Raw genomic sequence first — 27,535 nt, forward strand, 5'->3', positions numbered from 1 at the left:
GATTTTATGAAAAAAGCCTGTGGACAGCAATGGTGGTGTTAGGATTCCTCCCATGCCATCTCTCTTCTTTCCATCCACCGACAACGGCAGAATCTCCTAAATCCAACGGTCTCAGATCAACGGTCTACGCTTCTTCTGACCTTCCAAAGAGGGTTTTGATCAGGAGGCGAGAATCGATCGTGGTAGCCTCTTCTTCTATTCTAGCTGCTCTTCTACCAGTGGGCCCCACCTCCAATCCCTCATTTCAGAATGCAAAGGCCGAAGAAGACGAATTTCAGCGGGATGAAGAGCGAGTCGTTCAGATCTTCCAGGTTCTCTCTCTCTCTCTCTCGTGAAAATCATGGCTCGGCCGAGTTAAATCGGTGACTCGGACGAGTGGTATTCATAAGACTCGTCCGAGTCACATCGAACAGATCATCCGTATATGATCCACATTAGATGGCCCATTCCACAAACTGACAACGATCGGACGATCCGAGCCATTCATTATGTTGTAGACAATACATTATTGTGAAAAATGTCAAACGATGTACCCTTCACTGTCAATTTTTGTTTTTTTTGTTTTTTTAACTAATGCATCATCTAATCGAGGGGTTAGGATTCTTCAACCTCCGGCATGGCCCACCTGAGTCGATTTATGTCTCGTTCACGTTTACCTCGTGTGCTAAAAGCTAATCCGTTGGCACTGACGTTCAAGATTTTCTAATTGGCAATCGCACGTGGCGCACGTGACAACCATAGAGGAACTTTCAAAAAGGGCCGGACCCCATTACGCATGGCAGAGATGAATTGATCTGGTCCTTAAAAAAGCATTGGCAAACATGGCCCCAGCACATACGCTTTAGTTGATGGGCCTGCCAATTTTTCGTAGGCATATCCGTCTTGTAATAATCGAGCCGGAGCCCGTCTCGTCATGGATGGGTCCAGCCACAGAAGCCCAATGGACCCTCTAGGCTCACTGATAGCAATCCACCGAATCTGGGCCATTCATCAGGTGGGGCTCACCTTAGGGCCTGTTTGGGAGTGTGGATTTGGAACCCCCTGGATTTGAAATCCTCCGGTTGTGTTTGGCACCCCGGATTCAGAATCAACTTTAATCCAAAAGTAGTTATCTGTAGTATATTTACTGCGGTTTGAATTTAATTACTAAATTAACTTTAATATCTCTAATTAGTGAACGTATGTAATGTTTGACACAATGTTTGTAGTATGCCCGATGAGTTATATACTTTGCCTGAAAATGATGAAATTCCAAGTCTCGGATGGGCCACAACCACAAGATCATGTCCGGGTGATTAACCAACTATTTTTAACCGTTGATTTACATGGACAATGTTTGGACGGTGCTGATCATCGTATTAAAGTAATTATAGTGACGCAATTGATGATCTATTTATTTTGGGATATGATTAGTGGACCATGTGTCCAATAGATTAATAGTCTAGTGACACACATGTTACACATGTAATTCTTAGAAGGATTTTAGATGTAATCCAAGCTTTCACCGTGAATTTCAAACCCCTTATTTGAGGGGATTTAAAACCCCCTGGATTAAAACCCCTAGTTACTTTATGGTGTCAAACAACCAGGGGATTTCAAATCCCCCCAAATCCATGGTGCCAAACGACCCCTTAGTATTACCAGGTCCAGAAACTAGTGTAAACACCCCATTTTCACTCGTCAATTCTCACTCTTTTCCTTTTACAATGCTTCCATTCCTCTTGCATACATGTGTGCGAATTCACACATGCAGGCTTTGAATATAGAGTTCCCGCCACTTACTCTTAAAACCATCAATCTTCCTCATGAACATGGGGCCCATTCGATTGGACCGGTCTGCTTTTTGGTCTATAGTGGGCCCTGAATGATAATTTGGTTGGATCTACAACATACATGTGCCATGGATCACCACTTCAACCTTTCCTCGCACCAATCACATTAGCATTTTTGCTCGTGGGTGATAGTTTTCATGACAGCCTTATATTTGAAGAAGGTTGTTTTTCGAATTTCTTGAATAGTATTTCATGTGGGCTATAATTGTTTGTGCCGATTCGTTGACAAGGGAGTGTGCAACAGCTCAAAGTACAATGGTTTGTGTGAAAATCCTCCGTGATCCATTAGATGATGATACAGCTTGCATTGAATATCCTGGCCAAACATGTTCAAAATCAAGGCCCAGATAATCTCAGGTGCAGCCCATTGAAGTGCTAATTGAAGACTTAAGGGGTCATTTTGAAGCATGAGTTGGTGTGAACCGGTGTGTTTGGGAGGGGTGTATTTGATGTGAATTGGAATCTAATTCACATCAAATACACCAAAATGCACTTTTTGGAAATCACAGCAAAACCATGTAACTCCATTTCACATGGATTCCGATTGCTATTGATAACCACCGATTCACAAGTTATGGTCATCTCTCTCTATTCTAAATATAGGCTTCCAAACACGATTCGGTGAATTTCGATTACTAAATTGTTGGATTCCAGTGAATTCTGATTACAGGCTGCCAAACACTTCTAGTGATTCCAATTCAGTTGGATTCCATGATAATTGCCAATGCATACCAAATACAAGCTACCAAATGATCCCTAAGAGTAAAATGATAGTGTGTTGTATTTGGGTCATGATCTAGCGGAAATGTTTCCATTGTAATTAGAGTGCAGACAAGTTGGGTGGGCCCCACCATGATGCGTTCACGACATCACGCACACCATCCCTTGTTTGGCCATGGGCCCAAAAGTCAGGCCAATCCATAACTTAGGTGGGCAACACCAGCAGGATGGTTAAGAGGGAGACACCTACCATTGATTTCCATCTGCCCCATCCAAGTTCCAGGCCTGATTTTTTTTTTTTTTTTTTTTAAATTTTTAATTTTTTTTTTTGTTTTTAATGTTTGCCATCATCTGTGGCCATCATCTGTGTTAGATGTTTGGTTTCCATTGATTGGATGACATACACAACACGGTAGGCCCTCTATGAGAATCATAGATGGTCATCTCCTGCTTGCGGCTCATGAATTCATATGATTCTTGGGTGAATGGCACTCAGCAACCACATTTGCACTTGATCATTCTCCTTTGTACACATGAATCATTGATTACTCGAATCATTAAATTGGAATGACATTTCAGTATGTAATCTTTAAATTCCAAGTCTAATGAGTGAGACAGGTTGTACTTACACAGTTGAGATCCAATCTCATAAGCTTGTTTCTTCTTTGAATTTCACATTACTATGTAGGCCATATGCATTCACATTTCTTGATCATGAATGCACTGCTTGGATCTTCTTTCACTTTGTTCCAATGAACACCCTATATAAACACCAATTATGTTTAAGTCCATTGATTTCATTTATCTATTTTAATGGTGTAGGGGACTTCGCCTTCAGTTGTTTTCATCAAAGACATTCAAATAGTGGACCCCAGAAAGAGAACTGGCCAAATCGATGTGGACGAAGATGAAAATACAAGGGTTGAAGGCACAGGGTCAGGATTTCTATGGGACAAAACAGGCCACATTGTAGGCATTCTTCACTTGTATGCATTCTGCATTACATTTGGTTGTACAGTTAGTGGTTCCAGTGTGAAATACAGTAGATGATCCAATAGAAGAATAATAATTAAAAAAAAAAAAAAAAATCACCCTAGACAAGCAATCCTAGCTGTTGGTTTGTGATCTGCAAATTGAAGCAGAAAATCAAACAATATTGACAGTTTTGATTGAAATGGGGAAGGTCTATTAATCAGATGCTAGTACTATTCACTATTCACTATTCAATGGGATTGGTTTCTGTCTGTACCATCAGCTACATAGCAAGGCCCACTGTTTGGATGGTCTGGAATAGCCAACTGAACATTAACATGTCCTGTAGTGAGGAAACAAACCATAACTAGTTCACTCGCTACAAACTGGAAAACTCTTCAACACCCAACCTATGATGCCCATACACGATATTGGTATGATATAACGTACAGGCGTATATGGAAAAATACAAGTAAGATACCTTTTTTTATGCTCATGAAGAGGGATGATCATTCCAAATATTTGCCTTTGTTGCATGCGGGAAGCAGAAACGGTTGATCACCTTCTTGTCAACTGTCCTTTCATTCAACCTGTTTGGGCGGGTTTACTTAGCTCTTTCCACGTTAGTTGGTGTCTGCCGGAGAAGACTGACACCCTGCTTTTATCGTGGCATGGTGTGCAAATAGGCAAGTCCAAAACTAAACTTTGGAGGATGGCGCTCCTCGCGGTCTGGTGGTTTGTGTGGGAAGAGTGAAACAATTGTTGTTTTCGGGACATGGCTAATTCTGCTGTCTTTGTGCTGTCTAAGGCTAAAAGAGCCTTAATCGAATGGGCCGCCCATGTTGCTTCTTTTAAAGATAGTGATTATCTTTTTGTACGATTTTAGTATCAATCTGCTATCTCAGCAGATCTTCCTTGTTTCTATTTTCTGTTTTATCTTTTAATGAAATCGTCATCTTTCAAAAAAAATATGCTCATGAAGATATTTCCCGCTAGTTAATGTACAAGAATTATCCTCTCATTTTCTAATGAAATCATGATAATTCCAAATCTTTTTTGTTTTTGGGAATTTACATGATTTTTTATGAAATAACGACTCTTATTTACATCTAACATGGTTGTTTGTAGGTCACCAACTACCATGTCGTAGATAAATTGGCGACAGACACAAGGGGTGTTCAGCGTTGTAAGGTCCAGTTCAGTTTTTTTATTATTATTATTATTATTATTATTATTATTTTTTCCTGATCATGATAAATGCTGCTGAACTCGACCATGATTATATCTACTATATATAATGCCAATAGGTTTAGACATGTTCCCCCTCGCGACTGATCTTCAAGGCGTTGGTTAAGAGAGCGTAAATTCATCATAAAAATGTAGCTGGACAGTCGAGAGTTTACTCCACAGGGGACGGCTTAGATTGGACCCTCTTACTCTCACTTTTGTTTAGTGTGTAGTCCCCATCGAACTTCTCTTCCCTGCTTGTAGCCCACACAAAGCATCCTGCATAAAACACACAAGCTCGATGGGGTCCACCATGTTGTATATGTAAAATCAACTCCGTCCATCAGGTGAGACTCATTTTTTCAACTGTGCAAAAGATAAGCCCTATTAAAGACCCGCATGTGCAACACCTTACAGGGACAATGTAAAATTGCTCCCAAAACTGCTTAGTTCACACGGTGTGGCCTTTCTGAGTTTTTCATCAGGATGATTCTATATCTTCTCTTCATCATGGTGAGTTAGACACTTAAAACTTGATTAGTAGCCCCACACACAAACCTATGGTCAGCATCCCATTCCCACTGTTTCATGTGGTGTGGCCCTTCTGAGTTGTGGATCTAGCTGATTTTTGAACTTGACCATTATCATATGTATTGGGTTTTTCCTGTATAAGAAGAATAACATGTTTTTGTCTTGCTGTAGGTTTTTCTTATAGACGCCAATGGTAATACATTTTCCAAGGAAGGCAAACTTGTAGGTTCTGATCCCGCATATGACTTAGCTGTTCTAAAGGTATGGAGTTTAACTTATCATGTAATTCTTTTGTTTGAAGCTATACTTTTAGAACAAATCCCTCGACAGATTTGCTTTTTCAGTTCTTATTTTGATGGTCGGGCTGTAGGTTGATGTCGAAGGGAACAAGCTAAAGCCAGCGGTGATTGGTACTTCTCGTGATTTGCGTGTAGGTCAGAGCTGCTTTGCGATTGGGAATCCATATGGTTACGAGCACACTCTAACTACTGGGGTATTTGTTCTTTCTTCCTATTCTCATGTGCAATGTAATCGTTACAGTTGATAAAGGCATTGCTTGTAATCAGTTTGCACATTGTCCCATCAATTCTGTCAAAGTATAGACTCTGACAATGTATCGAAAATCTTCTCTCCACACGATCACTGGCAATGATGCCGGTGGCAGAATATGGTAGAATTCTTAAGACTGTTGTGTCTTTGAAGAGAAAATGTATGATGTTCAGTTAAGCAATTTGATCGGCCCAATAAACTCTACGTGTGGGTCCCACGTTTTGGTGACTTAAACAGTTCATAAGGTGGAGATGTCCAAACGTCTCCCCCCTTGGGACAATCGTAATCATATGAGTAGGGCCTGTTGAAAAGAACCATTGGCTGTAATTGTTCATTTACTAGCAATCAATCAGATGGCTAGATTATCTGACATGAAAGATATTGGGGTTGTTAAGATGTGGAGCCACATCTGGGACCGTCCTCGACTGGTTGTGAGACATGCTCGACCTGTCGTAGGGTCCGGCTTGACCGGTCGTGGACCGGCTCGACTCAAAGTCCAGTGAACACTGTTTTTTATCCCGAGGTGTTCGACCGGTCGTGGCCCATTCACGACCAGTTGTGGGGTCCTCTCGACCGGTCATGCAGGCTGCACGACCAGTCGAGGTTACGCAGATTCATATCGCGATTTTACGCGGATTTCGTGTCGCATGTCCTTTCGCAACTGGGATGCAGAAAGGGGAGTTTCTAAAACTATAAACAGGGGTTCCTAGGGTTTTTCATATTGAGAAAAAGCAAGGGAAAATTATTCTAAGGTGTGGGCAAAGGGTTTTCTATGTGCTTCCAAGGGAGAGGTTAGTATATTGCTTTGTAATCTTCGCTCTTCATAGTGGAAGTTTGCATCCGTGGTTTTTTACCCTAGTTTGAGATTTTTCCACGTATATCTTGTCTCGTGGTTTGTTTTAAATGATTTGATCTATTTCTAGTTTATATTTCTTCCTATTTATCGTTTGTGGGTGAGGCCTGAGATTGGATCTAGGCTCACTGCGTTGTTGGTGTGCTGCGTAACAACTGGTATCAGAGCTATTGGTTTAGTTCTATTGAGAGCGATGACGGAAGAAGGGAAAACTAGAATTGAAAAGTTTGATGGTTCAAACTTTGCCTTCTAGAAGATGCAGATGGAAGATTATCTATATCAGAAGGACCTCTAAATTCCTCTAGGAGGAAAAGAGAAGAAATTAGAAAAGATGACAGATGATGAATGGTTCTTACTGGATAGGAAGGCTTCAGGAACGATCCGACTCTCTTTGTCTAAGAGCGTCGCCTTCAATATATCCAAGGTAAAAACGACAAAAGAATTAATAGAAGCCCTAGCCACCATGTATGAAAAACCCTCAGCATCTAATAAGGTTCATCTTATGAAACAGTTATTCAACATGAAGATGTCAGATGGTGGGAGCGTGCCTGAACATCTAAACAAGTTCAATACAGTCACGAGCCAGTTGGAATCTGTTGGCATTATTTTTGAGGATGAGGTAAGGGCGTTATTGATCTTATCCAGTTTACCAGACAGATGGGATGGTTTGGCGATTGCTGTGAGTAATTCTTCAGGGTCAACAAAGTTAAAATTTGATGATGTGGCCAGTCTCATTCTTAACGAAGAATCTAGAAGAAAGGTATCAGGAGTTTCAGGGGATTTAGGGAATGCTCTAAATGTTGAAGAAAGAGGAAGATCGCTGAACAAATGAGGCAATAAACATGGGCGTTCTAAGTCGAGGAAGAAGTCCAAGGGTCCGAAAGATAGAGACGGGTGTTGGCATTCCGGCAAGAAAGGGCACATGCAACGTGATTGCAGGACACTAAAGAAACAAGAAAGAAGCTCTCAAGGCGGGAAAGATTCAGTGAATCTATCTGAGGAAAGTGATACAGAGGCCTTAATCTTATCTCTTGATGCGAGGAATTAGTCTTGGATTATAGACTCGAGTGCTTCGTTTCATGCCACTTCATGTAAGGAAGTTCTACGTGATTATGTGTCAGGTGACTTTGGGAGAGTGTTTACACCCCAAGTGCAGGGTTGTGATGTAGTAATAAACTCGGTAAGACCGAGGTCGAATCCACAGGGACTGAAACCTGTACGTTATCTGAAAATAACCAGATCTAGAACTAGGCTAAGATGAAATCTAAACCAATTATGATTTGAGGAATAATTATCTAATAACTTAAGGAATTCAGAGGAAGGAAACTAGGGATTCAGAGGATCCACTTGTAGAGATCAGGGAGATCTTATGCCTGCTTCGAAAATCATGGAAATCAACTAGACTTCCTTTGATATAGTTTTCAAGAGATGAAAGGTATATGAATTAGAATGGATTCCATCACCAAACCATGCCCAGGAGACAAAGTAAACAACATAATTAAACTAATTACCAACCAACCAACAATGTATGAAGATCAGGAAGGGTACTGTCATCCTACCATGCCCATGGAACAATGATGAACAACAGGGCTTCCTGACTTCATAAACATAAAAAGGGGAAAGAAATACTCAAAGCCATTGCAAACCCATTGTAATTTCAGTCACAAGAGACCATTAAAGACTAAGAAAAATATTCTTTTAATAATCAACTAAAATCAAATTCAGTTTATGAATTTTAAATTAAAGGCACAAATAGAATCTCCCATCTCGCTACAGGCTTCACCTCTTAGCCCTAGCTAAGAGGTTTAGCCACACACAGGCATGATGTGGCTGGATTTAAAATAAAAAGAGAGAATAGAGGAAGAACCAAATCTCTCTCTCTCAGCTCATGTGCAGCTACGTCCAGCCTTACATCCACGTTCCACCCGAGATCCAGCCCACGTCCCCGTTGCTCTCGCCGTTCCCTCCTGTGTGCTCCACGTTCAGCCCTCCTGCTACCTCCAATTCCCCGTCAAAAAGCCTTTTCTTTCTTTTTCCTTCATAAAACTCCTGTTCTCTCCCTTATATCCTCTTCTCTGGTCCCCTCCGACGTGAAGACTTCATGCCGAAGTCTAAGTTGCTGCGTAGGGGGAGAGGGACAGCTGTTTACGCAACAACGTTCGCATGCGCAGCGAAAGCGCAAGACATCTTGCATTTGGAGTGTATTTCCGGCGCGATATCAATCTATCCGTCATTTCTGAAATCTTGGCTAGGTTATTGGCCTCCCTGTGGACACATTGGACGGTCTGGATCACTCAAAATATTGATGACCGTGGCCCACTACCCCCCGCAAATCCCGGACTCGACCGGATGCGGAAACAGGGCCTGCGCACGCGGGGATCACTGTCGAAGTTAGTGGGGCCCACTTTGATGTTATTTTGAGAAATCCACTCCGTCCACTGGATTCCTCTCGAAATTTCAGTCTGGAATGGCTGATTTTGAGTCCGTTTCGGTGTGACCCCCGTGATCTTTGTTCCACCGTCCGTCATCCGTTTTAACGCTCGAAAACCGATCTCTGGTGTCTTTTGACATTTATCCACCTAGGCCTGAGTGATAGGGGACATGTGAGTCTCATAGACGGTCCGGATCTGACCGTTGATGCATGGTGGGGCCCACAAAGATTCGTCCGCACGTCCGTGTGCGGACGCTGGAAGAAAAATCACTGACTTGGAAGGAGTCTCGGTCAGAGACGGATTTAGTTTTTTTTTTTTAATGCCGTGCACAGCTAGTGCACTTATGCACTATGCACACCTGTCTCATATGGGATCCACATATGATGTTCGCGAGAAATCTGCACCGTCCATCTTCTGAATCGTCAAAATTAAGGGGTTGAGCCCAAAGTTGAAGCATATCCGAAGATTAGGTGGGCCCAGAATCAACTGTTTATGGGCTGATCCGACAGTTGTGCCACTTCCAGAAGCATCCAATGGGTGAAAGTTTACGTGTACGGTTAATTTATGGCCCTTAAGCCATGTATGAAGTTTCGAGCCAAACAGATGATGGAAACCCAGTGATCTTGCATTTTGGCTGACTTTCAGGCCGCTTGAGCTTCAGTTTCTTAATTTTCTCGGACCCCTGGCGTGTAATTTCGTTAATCTTGGTCCCCTGGAGTCCGTCCCTTGCCTTGGTGAGTCTGGAGCGTCAAATCCATGCATTTAGCACCCCAATCCAGTCCCAGCTCGCAAATCCACCTTGCAACAGAAACATGATTAAAATTGGCTATTAAACGGTACCATGTTCATAAGTCCAGGCAATAACTGGGTTTGATATGCAATATTTGACCCTCAACACAATCCCCAACCAGCATTTTGCTAGTCCCGAGCAAAATATGCGAAAAGTAAATTTAGAATTACAGAACAATTTTTATAAACTCGAGTGATTTTTGCAGAATAATCCAGATGTGAGAATTCTCAGATTCATGAATGCTGGGTACTACTTTCTCCTAGACTCAGGCGCACGGTAAACTTCATAATCAAGTTTAAAGAATTTATGTATTAATTAGAACAATTCTAAACAATGAGTACCATGAGTGTATAATGAAATCTTGGCTTATCATCATTAAGAAATCCAATAGATAATTTCTATGATAACATTGATAATCAAAAGAGCATTTAGGATACTCAAAACCTAAACCAGAACTTACCTTACAATTCTTTCTTTTCATTCTTCTCGCTTTTGATTTTTCCATCAAGGGAGAGGAGAATCGAATGCGCACCTATAGGTAACAAACCTATGGTAAAGATCGTACACCCAACCCTTTTCACCTATCATCCATGGGGAATTAAATCTACACTTATAGGGAGCAAACCTATGGTGAAAATTATTTGTACAACCCTTTACAAAGGTATCTGTCTTTTTTTTTTCTTTCTTTTTTTTTTAGGTATTTTCTTTTTCTTCAATTGATCATGACGGGCAAATTTTTCAGGCTGGTTCCTTACATGCTTAGTGATTACTAAATTAACCCTTCCATATCAAACTGAAACCTTTATGTGAAAGCAAGATGTGTCTTGTGAAATCATGACTCAATCAATGTTTAAAACTTCTAATCATGGATTAACAATTCAAACTTAACTGTGAAATCTAAAAGATACTGAATCCAAGAGTCATAAATTACCAACATCACTTATCTTGTAATTCTAAATCCAAGATGGCCGTAAAAATCACTTCGAATTCATACAAAATTCCAGAAAAATTTAAAAATTTTCACAATTTCTGCTCAAGATCAAGAAAACACTGATTAGGTAGCCTAATCTCCCACCCCCAACTAAAAATCTACATTGTCCTCAATGTAAAAGAAATAAGCATGCAATGCACATGGGACAACGAAAATGTAGGAGTGATGGAAAGATAATACCTGGATGAAAGAATCAAGAGGCTTTCCAAATATATCTACGTAAGAGTGCGTCAGCACAAGAGAGAAACCAACAGAAGTAAAATAAATATTACAAAAATAAAATCCTACCTACACCACTTTCGCAAGTGCTCTCGATTGCATTTAGCGTATGCAACAAGCCTTTAAACCCCTAGGTTGCCCCTAGTGGACGAGTTGTAGTCTCATGAGGGTTTGCAGTAATGCTACCCACAAACATTGAACTAACTAATGAAATGAAATGAAGAGTTGGGTTGCCTCCCAGGAGCGCTAAGTTTACCGTCTTTAGCCAGACAAATAAAGCAACTACCCTAGTCCTATGAAAGCGATAAACCTACCTATACCTCCATCAGACTAGGAGATCAATCCTGGTAAACAGCAGTCAGGGGCATGGACATGTCCTCTGAATCAAATTTCTCGACAAATGGTTTCAATCGATGCCCATTGACTTTAAACTCCTTGCCATTGTCGGGATCTCTTATCTCAACGGCCCCATGAGGAAAAACAGTAACAACAATGTAAGGGCCGGTCCAACGAGATCGAAGCTTACCCGGAAAGAGATGTAATCGAGAATTGTACAAAAGGACCTTCTGACCAGCTGTGAATGATTTTCGCAGAATGTGTTGGTCATGAAATGCTTTCATCTTGTCCTTGTAAATTCTCGAATTATCATACGCATCATTCCGAATTTCCTCGAGTTCATTCAATTGAAGTTTGCGTAGCTAGCCAGCGTTGTCCAGATTGAAATTAAGATTTTTGATCGCCCAGTACGCTTTATGTTTCAGCTCCACAGGTAAGTGACAAGCTTTCCCATAGACAAGTCTAAAGGGAGACATTCCAATAGGGGTTTTAAAGGTAGTACGGTATGCCCATAAGGCATCGGTCAATTGGATTGACCAATCCTTACGATCAGGGTTAACCGCTTTCTCCAAAATCTGTCTAATTTCCCTATTAGAAATCTCAGCTTGCCCACTTGTCTGTGGGTGGTACGGGGTGCTTACCCTATGAGAGATACCGTATTTCTTCATTAAGCTCTCAAATGGTTTATTACAAAAGTGTGAGCCCCCATCACTAATGATGGCTCGAGGCGTTCCGAATCGAGAAAGGATGTTTTCTTTTAGGAATTTAATGACCGTGCGATGGTCATTAGTTCGACACGGAATCGCTTCGACCCATTTAGTGACATAATCCACGGTGAGTAAAATATATAGATTTTCAAACGATTGGGGGAATGGTCCCATGAAATCGATGCCCCAGCAATCAAATGCTTCAATGATAAGGATGGGATTCAAAAGCATCATATTTCGACGGGACAATGCTCCCAATTTCTGACAACGCTCACAAGCTTTGCAAAACTCATGAGTGTCCCTAAACATAGTGGGCCAGTAAAAGCCACACTGCAGAATCTTGCCCGTGGTCTTTTTAGCAGAAAAGTGACCACCACAGGCCTGTGAGTGACAGAAGGAGATGACGCTCTGATGCTCATCGTCTGGTACACATCTCCTTAGGATTTGGTCTTGGCAATATTTAAATAAGGGTCATCTCAGAAAAAGTTGCGCACCTCGGTGAAATTTTTTTTCTTATCTTGCATAGTCCATTGTGTCGGTATGGCACCTGTAGCAAGATAATTAACAATATCAGCGAACCAAGGTGAATGAGAGACTCTGAACAGTTGTTTATCAGGGAACATGTCGTTGATATGGGTCGTCTCAAGGGACTCAGAGGTATTAAGGCGAAAAAGGTGATCGGCCACAACATTTTCTACTCCCTTTTTATCTTTAATTTCCAAATCAAATTCTTGGAGTAGAAGAATCCATCGTATTAGGCGGGGCTTAGAATCATTCTTAGAAAGAAGATACTTCAGTGCCGCATGATCTGTATAGATAATGATCTTGGATCCGATCAGGTATGACCTAAATTTGTCCAAGGCGAATACTACGGCTAAGAGTTCTTTTTCCGTAGTTGAGTAGTTCACTTGGGCTGGATTTAAAGTCCTACTCGCGTAATGGATGACGTAGGGTTTCTTATCTTTTCTCTGGCCTAGAACCGCTCCAAGAGCATAATCAGAAGCGTCGCACATAAGCTCAAAAGGAAGGCTCCAGTCGGGTGGCTGCATGATAGGTGCAGTGGTTAACGTGCCCTTAAGCTTGGTGAAAGCTTCCTGGCATTGCTCAGTCCACTCGTACGGAGCATCCTTTTGAAGAAGATTACATAAAGGACGAGAGAGGAGACTAAAGTCCTTTATGAATCGCCTGTAAAATCCTGCGTGTCCTAAGAAGGATCGCACGTCTTTGATGTTCTTGGGTGGAGGTAGGTTAGAGATAAGATCAATTTTTGCCTTATCTACCTCGATTCCCTTGGACGAGATGATATGCCCAAGGACAATTCCCTTCTGAACCATGAAATGACACTTCTCCTAATTAAGTACCAAGTTCTTTTCTTTACATCTTTTCAGCACACATTTAAGACTTTCCAAGCACTTGCTGAAAGATGGACCGTAAACAGAGAAATCGTCCATGAAGACCTCTAGATATTGCCCCACCATATCAGAAAAGATACTAAGCATACATCGCTGAAAGGTGGCAGGGGCATTACATAGTCCGAATGACATCCTTCGATAGGCAAAGGTGCCGTAGGGACATGTAAATGTGGTCTTTTCCTGGTCTTCAGGAGCTATCTCTATCTGGTTGTAGCCCGAATACCCGTCAAGGAAACTGTAATAGGAATGACCAGCTAACCTTTCCAGGATCTGATCAATGAATGGTAAAGGAAAGTGGTCTTTCCTCGTGACGGTATTCAACTTTCTGTAGTCAATGCACATTCTCCAACCAGTAGTGACTCTAGTTGGCACGAGTTCATTATTAGCATTGGCTACGATGGTGATTCCGGACTTCTTAGGGACCACTTGAGTTGGACTCACCCATTGACTATCAGATATAGGGTATATGATACCCACGTCCAATAGTTTAAGAACCTCGGCCTTAACCACTTCCTTCATGTTTGGATTTAGTCTGCGTTGTGGTTGCCGAGCGGTTTTTGCATTATCCTCAAGATATATGCGGTGAGTACAAATCGAGGGATCGATTCCCTTGAGGTCCGCTATCGTCCATCCCAGGGCTCCTTTATGCTCAATGAGAGTAGATATGAGCATACTCTCTTGTTCTTTCTCCAGGTGGGCAGAGATCACCACCGGGTATGTCTCATCTTGACCTAAATAGGCATATTTCAAATCAGAGAGCAAAGGTTTTAGGTCAAGCTTCGGCGGCTTGAGGTTAGACGGTAGAGGCACTACATCGGTTTGTGGCAATTTTTCAAATTGTGGCCTCCACCGGTTAACTTCAAGTACCGGTGCAGTATCAAGCAAGGCACACGTCTCCCTAATCATGTCATCATCAAAATCATGGGAGTGGGCCAGGCACGTCTCTAGATGGTCGGAGGATAAGGTTAGAGGTGTCGTATCTTCCACAAAAGAGTCAATCATGTTAATGTTATGGAAATCGTCATCCTCCTCTAAGTTTCTGCCGTTATTGAAAAAGATATTTGACTCCAATGTCATATTCCCAAAAGACATAGTCATGACACCATTCCTGCAATTGATAATTGCATTTGAAGTGGCAAGGAATGGGCGGCCAAGAATGACGGGGATCTGAGTGCTTATGTTATTGATGGGTTCGGTGTCCAGGATGATAAAATTTACAGGGTAGTAAAATCTATCAACTTGAACCAACACATCCTCAATTATCCCTCTTGGTACACGAACAGAGCGATCAACAAGTTATAGTGTGGTTAGGGTGGGTTTTAATTCACCCAAACCTAACTGTTTGTTTACCGAGTAGGGAATCAGATTGACACTCGCTCCTAAGTCAAGAAGTGCGTGATCAATTCGATGGTTCCCGATTATACATGATATGGTTGGGCTACCGGGATCTTTGAATTTCTGTGGCACGTCTTGCTTTAGGATGGCACTCACTTTCTCAGTCAAGAAAATCTTCTTTTGAATACTCTGCCGTCGTTTGGTTGTGCATAAGTCTTTCAGGAATTTGGCATATGAAGGTATCTGTTTCACGACATCAAGTAGAGGAATGTTGACTTTCACTTGTTTCAACACCTCTAGGATATCCTGAGAGTTAGAGAGCGGTTTTGGTGAAACCAACCGTTGGGGGAACGGAGCACCTGGCTTCTTTAGAAGTTCCGGTTCTAATTTTTGTGGGGCATCACTAGCTTCATCATTGTTGTCCTCTTCTGGTTCTTGAGGTTTTTCGGGTCTAACCGGAAGAGTTTTATCAATGATCTTCCCACTCCTAAGAGTGGTGATGGATTTAGCGTGCCCCATCTGATTTGAAGAGCTGGGATCATTAATCTCGTACTGCGGTTTAGGATTGGGGAGAGGTTGTGCAGGAAGCATCCCTTTTTCTATAACTGTCATACGAGAATTTATCTTTTGCATAAAATCTGTAATTCCCCGCATTGCCTGAGCTAGCTCTTGTATGGAATTTTGAACCGGTTCCTCTTGAGGTTTCACTTGATTTGGATTTTGATTGAAGAAACCTTGAGGAGTAGCCGTTTGTCCATTCCTCCAACTAAAGTTTGGATGATTTTTCCAACCAGGATTGTACGTATTGGAGTTAGGTCCAGTAAAAGGTCTTTGATAGTTGTTTACGGCATTGGCTTGTTCATTCAACACTCCTCGAAAGGCGGGTATTGTAGGACAATTTTCAGTTGTATAAATGTTGCAATCACAGATGCCGCAAACAATTTCATTAACCTTATCCTTCTTTCCTTCCATGGCCTCAACTTTCCTTATGAGCGTAGTCACTTTACACTTGAGATCATCCTCTTCTTTCAAGAGATATAATCCACCTTTCTCCTTTAATTGAGTCGGCCTACACGTGGTGTTCGACTTTGGGTAATAGTCCCATGATTGTGTTTTTTCAGCAAGACTATCAAGGTAATCCCATACCTCGTCAACATCTTTATTAATGAACTCTCCATTATACATTGTCTCGACCATTTGGCGCATGGAAGATTGCAGTCCATCATAGAAAAAATTTGTAATGCGCCACGTTTCAAATCCGTGTTGTGGGCATGAACTGACCAAATCTTTGAACCTTTCCCAACATTGGAAGAATGTTTCATCTTCCTTTTGGGCAAAGTTCATGTCTGAGGGTAATTGTTTTATGATGTGGGAAGAATTTTTTTATGAATTCCCTCTGCATATCGTTCCATGTGCCAATGGATCTAGGACGCAGTGAATGTAACCACGTCTTAGCTTTCTCTTTTAAGAAAAAAGGAAAGAGTTTCAGCCTAATTTTATCCTCAGATACATTAGGAAAACATAATGTAGCTATAATCTCATCGAACTCTTTCAAATGTAAATATGGACTCTTTGATTCAAGTCCATGGAATTTGGAAAGGAGTTGGATAACTCCTGGCTTGATGTCCATTTGTCCTGTGTTTTCAGGGAAAATCATGCATGAGGGCATACTCACTCCCGCCGATTGTAGATAATCTCGTAAAGTACGAGACAGGGGTGCCTGATGCACCTCGTTCTCATCTTGGGTATCCTCCACCCTGGGTGGAAGTAGAGGAGGTTGGTCTTCAGCCATAATTTCAATTAACTCAGGAGATTTCGAGCGGTGTCTAGTCCTGCGATGGATGGTCAACCCCTCAACCAATCCTCCTTCAGTCAAGAGACGTCGAGTGTCGTCACGGGCCCACTTGGGCATGAAACACTCGCAGTCCTCAATTAAAAACCTAATCCTAAGAAAGGAAAAGAAAATCTAGAAAGAGAGAGAGTTGGAAAGAAATTACCAAATTGGAGTCCTAAGTTAAAAACCTGCAAAATAAAACAAAATAAGTTAGATTCTAAAAAGAGAAGAACAATCCTTTAAAAGAAAAATAGCAGTAAATTGATTTCTAAAAGAAGGAATTCCTAAAAGAAAGTGGAAATTTCTAAATTAGGAAAGTCCTAAACTAGATGGTAAATTACTAAAAAAGAACTGAAAAATAGAAAGTAGAGAAGGAGCTTACCGAATTAGAAATTTCTATCTTAAAGGCCTACAAAATAGGAAGGTTAGTTTCTAAACAAAAATTTTACAAGTAAAAAAACTTCTAATAAATTAGGAAACAAAGTTAGATTCTAAAAGAGTTAAAATTAGAAAGTTTCTAAAAAAAAAACAAAAGAGGAAATTTTCTAAAAATAAACTACTTCCTATAAATAGAAAAATACTAGAGTTAGAAGATTTCTAAAATTTAAACCCTAATTTTAAAAGTAGAAAAAGTAGAGAAATTAGGAAGGAATTACCAATTTAGGAACTTATGTCAGGATCCTACAAAACATGGAAACAAGTTAGTTTTAGAAATCAATTAAAAATCTAAAACTAAAGTTAGTCAAATTCTAATATTAAACTAATTCTAAACCTAATTAATTTCAGAAAATCGCAACCGTCAGTCCCCGGCAACGGCGCCAAAAACTTGTTTACACCCCAAGTGCAGGGTTGTGATGTAGTAATAAACTCGGTAAGACCGAGGTCGAATCCACAGGGACTGAAACCTGTACGTTATCTGAAAATAACCAGATCTAGAACTAGGCTAAGATGAAATCTAAACCAATTATGATTTGAGGAATAATTATCTAATAACTTAAGGAATTCAGAGGAAGGAAACTAGGGATTCAGAGGATCCACTTGTAGAGATCAGGGAGATCTTATGCCTGCTTCAAAAATCATGGAAATCAACTAGACTTCCTTTGATATAGTTTTCAAGAGATGAAAGGTATATGAATTAGAATGGATTCCATCACCAAACCATGCCCAGGAGACAAAGTAAACAACATAATTAAACTAATTACCAACCAACCAACAATGTATGAAGATCAGGAAGGGTACTGTCATCCTACCATGCCCATGGAACAATGATGAACAACAGGGCTTCCTGACTTCATAAACATAAAAAGGGGAAAGAAATACTCAAAGCCATTGCAAACCCATTGTAATTTCAGTCACAAGAGACCATTAAAGACTAAGAAAAATATTCTTTTAATAATCAACTAAAATCAAATTCAGTTTATGAATTTTAAATTAAAGGCACAAATAGAATCTCCCATCTCGCTACAGGCTTCACCTCTTAGCCCTAGCTAAGAGGTTTAGCCACACACAGGCATGATGTGGCTGGATTTAAAATAAAAAGAGAGAATAGAGGAAGAACCAAATCTCTCTCTCTCAGCTCATGTGCAGCTACGTCCAGCCTTACATCCACGTTCCACCCGAGATCCAGCCCACGTCCCCGCTGCTCTCGCCGTTCCCTCCTGTGTGCTCCACGTTCAGCCCTCCTGCTACCTCCAATTCCCCGTCAAAAAGCCTTTTCTTTCTTTTTCCTTCATAAAACTCCCGTTCTCTCCCTTATATCCTCTTCTCTGGTCCCCTGTACATGAAGACTTCATGCCGAAGTCTAAGTTGTTGCGTAGGGAGAGAAGGACAGCTCTTTACGCAGCAGCGTTCGCATGCGCAGTGAAAACGCGGAACATCTTGCGTTTGGATTGTATTTACGGCGCGATATCAAACTATCCATCATTTCTGAGATCTTGGCTAGAATATTGGCCTCCCTGTGGACACATTGGACGGTCTGGATCACTCAAAATATTGATGACCGTGGCCCACTACCCCCCGCAAATCCCGGACTCGACCGGACGTGGAAACAGGGCCTGAACACGCAGGGATCGCAGTCGAAGTTGGTGGGGCCCACTTTGATGTTATTTTGAGAAATCCACTCCGTCCACCAGATTCCTCTCGAAATTTCGGTCTCGAATGGCTGATTTTGAGTCCATTTCGGTGTGACCCCCGTGATCTTTGTTCCACCGTCCGTCGTCCGTTTTAACGCTCAAAAACCGATCTCTGGTGTCTTTTGAAATTTATCCACCTAGGCCTGAGTGATAGGGGACATGTGAGTCTCATAGACGGTCCGGATCTGACCGTTGATGCATGGTGTGGCCCACAAAGATTCGTCCGCACGTCCGTGCGCGGACGCTGGAAGAAAAATCACGGACTTGGAAGGAGTCTCGGTCAGAGACGGATTTGGTTTTTTTTTTTTAATGCCGTGCACGGCTAGTGCACTTATGCACTATGCACACCTGTCTCATATGGGATCCACATATGATGTTCGCGAGAAATCTGCACCGTCCATCTTCTGAATCGTCAAAATTAAGGGGTTGAGCCCAAAGTTGAAGCATATCCGAAGATTAGGTGGGCCCAGAATCAACTGTTTATGGGCTGATCCGACAGTTGTGCCACTTCCAGAAGCATCCAATGGGTGAAAGTTTACGTGTACGGTTAATTTATGGCCCTTAAGCCATGTATGAAGTTTCGAGCCAAACAGATGATGGAAACCCAGTGATCTTGCATGTTGGCTGACTTTCAGGCCGCTTGAGCTTCAGTTTCTTAATTTTCTCGGACCCCTGGTGTGTAATTCCGTTGATCTTGGTCCCCTGGAGTCCGTCCCTTGCCTTGGTGAGTTTGGAGCGCCAAATCGATGCAATTAGCACCCCAATCCAGTCCTAGCTCGCAAATCCACCTTGCAACAGAAACATGATTAAAATTGGCTATTAAACGGTACCATGTTCATAAGTCCAGGCAATAACTGGGTCTGATATGCAATATTTGACCCTCAACAGAGAGTCTACCTGGGTGATGATGAGCTGTGCAGTATTGTTGGAAAGGGAGACGTTCATGTCAATCAGGAAGACGGAACGGTTTTGAAATTGAAGGATGTCAGACATGTACCGAGTTTGAAACGTAACTTGATCTCAGTGGGCCAATTGGTCGATACCGGTTATGTGATGACATTCACTAGTGATTCCTGGAAGATCACAAAAGGTGTCTTGGTGATATCTCGAGGGAAAAAGGAATGTACTTTATACGTGACTTCAGGATCGTATTGTTCACTCTCAGTCGCATCAGATGGAGTGAATGAGCAGTAATGACATCAAAGGTTGGGACATATGAGTGAGAAAGGGATGAAAGTGCTATTGTCAAAGGAGAAGCTACCAGGGCTGAAGTCTATTGACTTGGAATTCTATGAGGACTGCGTATATGGTAAGCAGAAGAGAGTAAGTTTCAAGAAAACAAGACGCACTCCAAAGACGCATCTGTTGGAGCTTGTACACACTAATGTGTGAGAACCGACACAGGTATCATCTCTTGGTGGCTCACGTTATTTTGTTTCCTTTATTAATGATGCTAGTAGAAAACTGTGGGTCTATTTCTTAAAGCACAAGTCTGATATATTTGATGTATTTAAGAAGTGGAAAGTTATGGTAGAAAACGAGACAGGTAGAACAGTAAAATGTCTCAGATTTGATAATGGGGGAGAGTACTGTGATAAGAGATTTAAGGAGTATTGTGCATCAAATGGAATCAAACATCAGAAAATGATTCTAGGGACACCACAGCAAAATGGTGTGGCTGAGCGCATTAACAAGACCATCCTTGAGCTCGCCAGGAGCATAAGACTACATGCAAGGTTGCCCAAGACCTTTTGAGCAGATGTTGTGAATACTGCGGCATATCTCATCAATAGAAGTTCCTCAACACCATTGGATGGTGGGCTACCAGAAGAAACGTGGACTGGGAAAGAAGTGAACCTTGCGCATCTCAAAGTGTTCGGTTGCACTTCATATGTTCATATTGATGTAGAGCACATAAACAAGCTGGATGCGAAGTCCAGGAGGTGCATGTTTATAGGCTATGGGCAGCATGATTTTGGCTACGGGTTTTGGGATGCAAAAAACAAGAAAATCATCAGAAGCAAGGACGTAGTCTTCAATGAAAAAGTGATGCATAAGGACTGTGCAAGAAAATAAGGCCGAGGAGAAAGAATTCGTAGAGATGGAAGAGTTACAGGACACGGGTGTTACAGCGCCACAGGATGATCATGCACAAGAGCATTATGAGGCAGAGCCGCATACACCGGTTGTGAGGAGCTCTACTCGGGAGAGGAGACCCATGGTCCGATACTCACCATCCTTACATTATCTACTGCTGACAGATAATGGTGAACCAGAATGTTTTGAAGAGGCATTAAAGACAGATACACGGGTTAAGTGGGAGCAGGCCATGGATGAGGAGTTGGACTCTCTTGAGTCCAATCGTACATGGGATCTATTCACCCTACCTATGGGTAAGAAAGCTCTTCATAACAAGTGGGTTTACAGATTGAAGGAGGAGTACGATGGTTCGAAATGGTACAAGGCTAGATTGGTTGTGAAGGGGTTTCAACAAAAGGCAGGTATCGATTTCACTGAAATATTTTCATCTGTGATGAAAATGTCTATGATTCGTATGGTCTTGAGTATAGTGGCTACAGAAGATTTATATCTAGAGCAGCTAGATGTTAAGACAGCCTTTCTTCATGGGGACCTTGAAGAAGAGATATATATGCATCAGTTGACAGGATACGTGGCACCAGGAAAGGAGAACAAAGTGTGCAGACTGAAGAAGAGTCTATATGGCCTGAAGCAGGCCCCAAGGCAGTGGTACAAGAAATTCGATAGTTTCATGTCGGGAAACGGTTATAGGAGATGTCATGCAGACCATTGTTGCTATTTGAAGAAGTTTGATATGTCATACATCACCCTTCCTCTGTACGTTGATGTTATGCTTATGGCCGGTTCAAGCATAAAGGACATCTCAGATCTCAAAAGACAACTGTCTAGAGAATTTGCCATGAATGATTTAGGAGCTGCAAAAAAAATCCTAGGCATGAGGATAAAGCGGGACAGGAAAAATAAGAAACTGTTTTTGTCACAGGCAGAGTACATAGCCAAGGTACTTGATCGATTCAATATGGGAGGTGCTAAGCTGGTTAGCACTCCATTAGCCAACCACTTCAAGCTATCTAAGGAGCAAGGTGCAAAGACGCAGGAGGAACGAGACTACATGGCTAAAGTCTCATACGCGTCAGCTATTGGGAGTCTCATGTATGCTATGGTGAGCACGAGGCCAGACATTGCTCAAGCAGTGGGAGTTGTTAGCAGGTTCATGAACAACCCCGAGAAGGAACATTGGGAAGCTGTGAAGTGGATTCTTAGATACCTGGTAGGTACTAAGGATGTAGGGCTGTGCTATGGTGGATCAGAAATCAAGCTACAGGGCTATGTGGATTCAGATTTGGCAGGAGACATCGACAGCAGAAGAAGCACTACAGGTTATGTCTTTACTCTAGGTAGTGCTGCAGTCAGTTGGGTCTCTCAGTTACAGAAGATAATATCTGTCAGTACAACAGAAGCGGAATATGTTGCGGCTATAAAAGCGTGCAAGGAGATGGTGTGGATGCAAGGTTTCATGGAAGAGTTGGGTAAGAAGCAAGAAGATTGCAAGATGTACAATGGCAATCAGAGTGCAATACACTTGGCTAAGAATTCAGCCTTTCATTCAAGGACCAAGCATATTGTCATCAGATATCACTTCATTCGTTCGTTACTGGAAGATGGATCGATTGCTCTGGAGAAGATTCATACAAGTGAGAATCCTGTGGATATGCTGATCAAGGCGGTCACACGAGAGAAGCTGAAGCTCTGTTCAACTTTGATTGATCTTCATGCTTGAAGACAGGGAGGTGATGCACTCCGGATGAAGAAGACGAAGGTTTAAGGTGATATGTCTCCAAGTGGGAGATTGTTAAGATGTGGAGCCACATCTGGGACCGTCCTCGACCGGTCGTGAGCCATGCTCGACCGGTCGTAGGGTCCGGCTCGACCGGTCGTGGACCGGCTCGACTCAAAGTCCAGCGAGCACTGTTTTTTATCCCGAGGTGTTCGACCGGTTGTGGCCCATTCACGACCGGTCTTGGGGTCCTCTCGATCGGTCGTGCAGGCTACACTACCAGTCGAGGTTACGCAGATTCGTTCCGCGATTTTGTGCGGATTTCGTGTCGCAAATCCTTTCGCAACTGGGATGCAGAAAGGGAAGTTTCCAAAACTATAAACAGGGATTCTTAGGATTTTTCATATTGAGAAAAAGCAAGGGAAAATTATTCTAAGGTGTGGGCAAAGGGTTTTCTATGTGCTTCCAAAGGAGAGGTTAATATATTGTTTTGTAATCTTCATTCTTCATAGTGGAAGTTTGCATCCGTGGTTTTTTACCCTAGTTTGGGGTTTTTCCACGTGTGTCTTGTCTTGTGGTTTGTTTTGAATGTTTTGATCTATTTCTAGTTTATATTTCTTCTTGTTTATCGTTTGTGGGTGAGGCCTGAGATTGGATCTTGGCTTACTGCGTTGTTGGCATGCTGCGCAACAGGGGTATGGCCCATATGGCCATCCAGATCAAGATGATCTGGTTTGGTTATGGAACAAGAACCCTGCCTCTATACTATTGTTGGGTCAAGCAAAAAACTGCTTTCTTTTTTTTCTTTTTCTTTTTTTTCTTTTAATTGAGTGGTCATATGATAATCCCTCATCATTTAGATGCTTCTGTTTCTTTGATGATATATTTCTGCCCATCAACTAAAAACTACAACTATTTCCGAATCTTTTTTCCTATTGTGTTGAAGTTTTCACCATAATCAACTGGATTTTATGTTGTAATGTAAATGATATGATGAATGCAGGTGGTGAGCGGATTAGGAAGAGAAATACCCTCCCCAAATGGAAGGGCAATTCGAGGAGCAATACAGACAGATGCAGCCATTAATGCAGGTAAGAATTATTTTTTCTGTTCCCTTAGGGGTTGCGTTTTGTTGCACCAAATATCTTGAAATTTCATGATTAATCAATTTAATTTGGCACAAAATATCACGATTAATCAGTCCAATTTGGCACAAAATATCATAAAATTTCATGATATCTAGTGCAATCAAACACATCCTTATCTTTTATGAACTGCAGCTCTCTTTCAATTGGGATGTGCTTAATTCATCTTCGTAGAACCTGTTTGGCAGATGCCAAAAAATGAGTTCATCTCGTTTTAGTTAATCAGATTATGCATTAGAGACATGGATTGCCAGCTCGTCAGAGTCGACTCAGACTTGGTTCAGTCTGATCCGGTCCTCCCCTGACCCGTGAGTCATGACTCGACTCAATACCCAATGAGTCAGTTCGAATCTACAAGTAAAAAAAAAAAAAAAAAACCATGATTAGAGATCATATTTCTTTTTGTAGGGTGCACTTGGTTGCTCCAGATATCATAAAATTTCATGATATTTCAAGATTAATTTACTCTAATTTAGTGCAACCAAACATGCCTACAAGGATTAAAAATAATCTTGATAACCACATAGCAATTCATATCATTTCGACTCCAATGCGAAACAGAGTTGCAATTGGGGGTTGGTGGTCATGATGAATTAAAAAATTCCTCATATTTATTGAAGTATTCCAATTCAGCTCAGCTGAGGACTCAAATGAAGTTATGAGATGTGCAATGGCTGGAATGGCCATTATAGTCAATTCAGCAGCTTTCTACATTGAGCTCACTTGCCATGTTGAGCTGATTTGATGGACTTTTATCTATTGAACGAAATGCAGATTGATCTTCCACAATTTCCCAACAAAATCCTATTCAAAAAATGCAAACCAGCAGCATTGAAATAGTGCCAACACTACTGGGGCCCACGAAACCTGTGCAGCATTGAAATATTCCTTGGGGGTTTGATGGAGGGGTGTAGCCTGCTTCCAGGCAATCTCATCCGTTGATCAAGGCCAATCCCCATCCAATTTCCATATAGTCCATTGGATCTTAGGATTACATGCTGTCTTTCTTCCCATGATTGGCAATGTACAAAGTGAATTCTATGTATGGATTGACGACTTGTTCAAGTAGACTCGACTCAGTTGAGTCCAATTTGATTTGGTGCCATGAGCCAGTATTGAAAAATTCTAGCATCTAGTTTCTACTCTTCTTCTTTCTTTTTATTTTTTTTCTGGAAAGTATCATGAGAAATTTTCAATTTTGTTTTTCAAAAATCTAATAGCATAGCACCGTCATCAACTGCAAGCCATTGAGCCAACGTCTCAGATGCCACAAACTGTTTCAGCCAGCCTATTTTGCCATTGATCTCTCTCTGTGACAGGAAACTCAGGCGGGCCTCTGATTGACTCCTACGGTCATGTCATTGGTGTTAACACAGCCACTTTCACTCGCAAAGGTAAACCAAGCCAGGGATCCTTTTTTTTTTTTTTTCTCATTCTTGGGCCATCCTAAAGTAGGTTGTGCCCACGTCTCCATTATCTATATGGTACATCTTGTGGGTCACTTCATAGGATGAGCTAGCCTTAGGGCCTGTTTGGACAACAGATTGACCATAAACTGGTTTTTCTTTTGAAACCTGGTTTTGTCGGTGCGTCCAAACATGCCCTTAAATGTTTCCCACCAGACAATCCAAACTGTCCAACTCTGGGGTGGCAATGGATTGGGTCAGGGTTAACCCAAGCCCGACTCATTTACTAAATGGGCCAGCAATTCCAAGCCTGTACCCCACCTGTGCAACCCATTGCCTAGTGGTCTACCTCACCTAAAATTCATCAATGCCAAGCCCAACCTGACCCAACCCAACCAGTTTAATTGTAATTGGGTTGGGTTTGACCCACCCAACCTGACCACACTCAGGTTTAAGAATAGAAAATAGGGCGCAATGACCAAATTAGGAGATACATACTAACATACACCATGACGTGCTCATACATTTACCGAATACTAATTTGATTTGGATTTTGAGCCAGTTCCACATTACCTGTTTGGCAATTTTCAAATTTCTATTGTTTTTATCTTATATAAGTACATAAAATAATTATAAAAACTATTAAAGTAAGTATTATTTATCCAATAAAGTCAAGTAAAGACTCGTCCGAGTCTTCGAGTCAACTTGACCAAGCCGAACATCAAGTGAGTTGGAGTTTTTGAGTTTCTATGAACTATGGTTGACGCAGGGGCTGACTTGATCCATTGCCAAATTGGATTGACAACTCGACCAGGTCAGATGCAACTCATCCAAGTCAGTATTGAGAACAGAGGGTGACTTGACCCAACTTGGACGAGTCACTCCCCAACCCTACTGAGTCACAACTCAACTCTAGACCCAACAACTCAGTCCAACTCACCATGTAAAGAACCATGATTGTTGCTACACCTATGCATAGTGACAATTGAAAATTCTAGTTTCTCCAATTTCTTGACTTGGGCCAATTTCTTGACTTGGGAATTTCATGGGAGATTTTCATATTTTGATGTTTTTATTACAAAGAAAATCTTGTTGAAAACGAACTATTTAAAATATTTATTATAAAGGGGTTCGAAACCCTCCTCATCTTCATGGGGATGTTAGCAATGTTTTTGAAGCTTGTAAATGATATGGGGATGCCCAATCATCAATGGGATAATTTATTCAATTGTACCATTGGAGCAAGCCATGGGGCAAAAATCATGCCAATCAGATGATATAACCCCTTGAATGAGGGTAATTTGTTAAAGCATCTGTTACGAGCCACCACATAGTTAAAATAATCAAATCAAAGTGCTACTTTGGAATCATAAGCAATACAAAAATATAATCTTCGATTAGATGTTTCAAGATGATGATTGGACTAATTTTGTTTCTCTGATCAATCTTGATTATCCATTTTCCATGCTATTGATCATATGTTTTAGATCATCCCTTTGGAATGATTTTTGAACAATGGCTTGCTCCTAGTTGTGGGAATGAACAAATAGTTCAAATTGACATTACATGTGCATTTAAAAGTTTTAGAGACATTGCTAACGTCCTCATTAAGGTGATGATGTTGGTAAGACTGATTATAAATTAATAAACCATTTTCAAAAATATAAATATGTTGTCGTAGAATGACTTATTTTTATCTATGGATGTTTTTTTATATTAAAAGCATGATAATACTGTTTGATCAGAGAATGTTGCTAGGTTTTCAAAATCTCATAGATATTTATCACAATGTCCTTATCTCCAACTGGTTTCCAAAAACATAGACGGTTGCAAACAAACAAAGGAAAAGGGAGGCAATTGTCCACATTTAACTATAGAAAAATCCGAATCAGATGGGCCATCGTGACAGGACCCACCATATGAACTGTCTAGTTCACCAAAAAGGTGGGCCCCACCCTCTTCTGAATCGAGGTAATGAATTGATACGAACTGTTCTTTCATGAGAATGTGATGCATTTGTTCTTCACCATTCGCAGGGACAGGAGCATCCTCAGGCGTCAATTTTGCAATCCCCATCGACACCGTTGTGCGGACCGTCCCTTACCTGATTGTGTATGGAACATCTGTTAGTAACAGGTTTTGATTCTATCCTATCGGATGTGTGGCCCACCAGCTTTGATGCATGCTTGTACTCTAGGCTTAAGATCATAAGATCATAAGATCATGTCTATGGTGATTACTGAAGAAGATCCAACGGCTGTAATGCTGAGGGAATGGGATATGAGTTATTCAACA

The 27,535-nt window shown here is 41.4% G+C and overlaps 1 protein-coding gene and 1 pseudogene across 2 annotated transcripts; both read left to right on the forward strand.

Moving 5' to 3' along the window:
* Positions 1-27,535, forward strand: LOC131242841 (protease Do-like 5, chloroplastic). Of its 2 annotated transcripts, XM_058241751.1 has the most exons (8): positions 2-311; positions 3,375-3,521; positions 4,653-4,715; positions 5,454-5,543; positions 5,653-5,775; positions 23,693-23,780; positions 25,154-25,228; positions 27,277-27,535. In XM_058241751.1, exons 1-8 carry the CDS (start codon positions 30-32, stop codon positions 27,381-27,383), a joined length of 975 nt encoding a protein of 324 aa, XP_058097734.1. In that variant the 5' UTR covers positions 2-29; the 3' UTR covers positions 27,384-27,535. The 2 variants fall into 2 exon arrangements, with proteins under 2 accessions (XP_058097744.1, XP_058097734.1); XM_058241761.1 differs by lacking the exon at positions 25,154-25,228 and having other exon boundaries at positions 1-311.
* LOC131222812 (small nucleolar RNA R71) lies at positions 16,162-16,260 on the forward strand (annotated as a pseudogene).

This window comes from Magnolia sinica, chromosome 1 (genome assembly GCF_029962835.1).
Source record: "Magnolia sinica isolate HGM2019 chromosome 1, MsV1, whole genome shotgun sequence".
Taxonomy (NCBI): domain Eukaryota; kingdom Viridiplantae; phylum Streptophyta; class Magnoliopsida; order Magnoliales; family Magnoliaceae; genus Magnolia; species Magnolia sinica.

Bases quoted from the DNA above. Each gene is read 5' to 3' on its own strand.
- LOC131242841 (XM_058241751.1), top strand. From the start codon at position 30: ATGGTGGTGTTAGGATTCCTCCCATGCCATCTCTCTTCTTTCCATCCA. The intron at 312-3,374 runs GTTCTCTCTCTC...TTAATGGTGTAG, and splicing joins GAGTCGTTCAGATCTTCCAG to GGGACTTCGCCTTCAGTTGT. The intron at 4,716-5,453 runs GTCCAGTTCAGT...GTCTTGCTGTAG, and splicing joins GGGGTGTTCAGCGTTGTAAG to GTTTTTCTTATAGACGCCAA.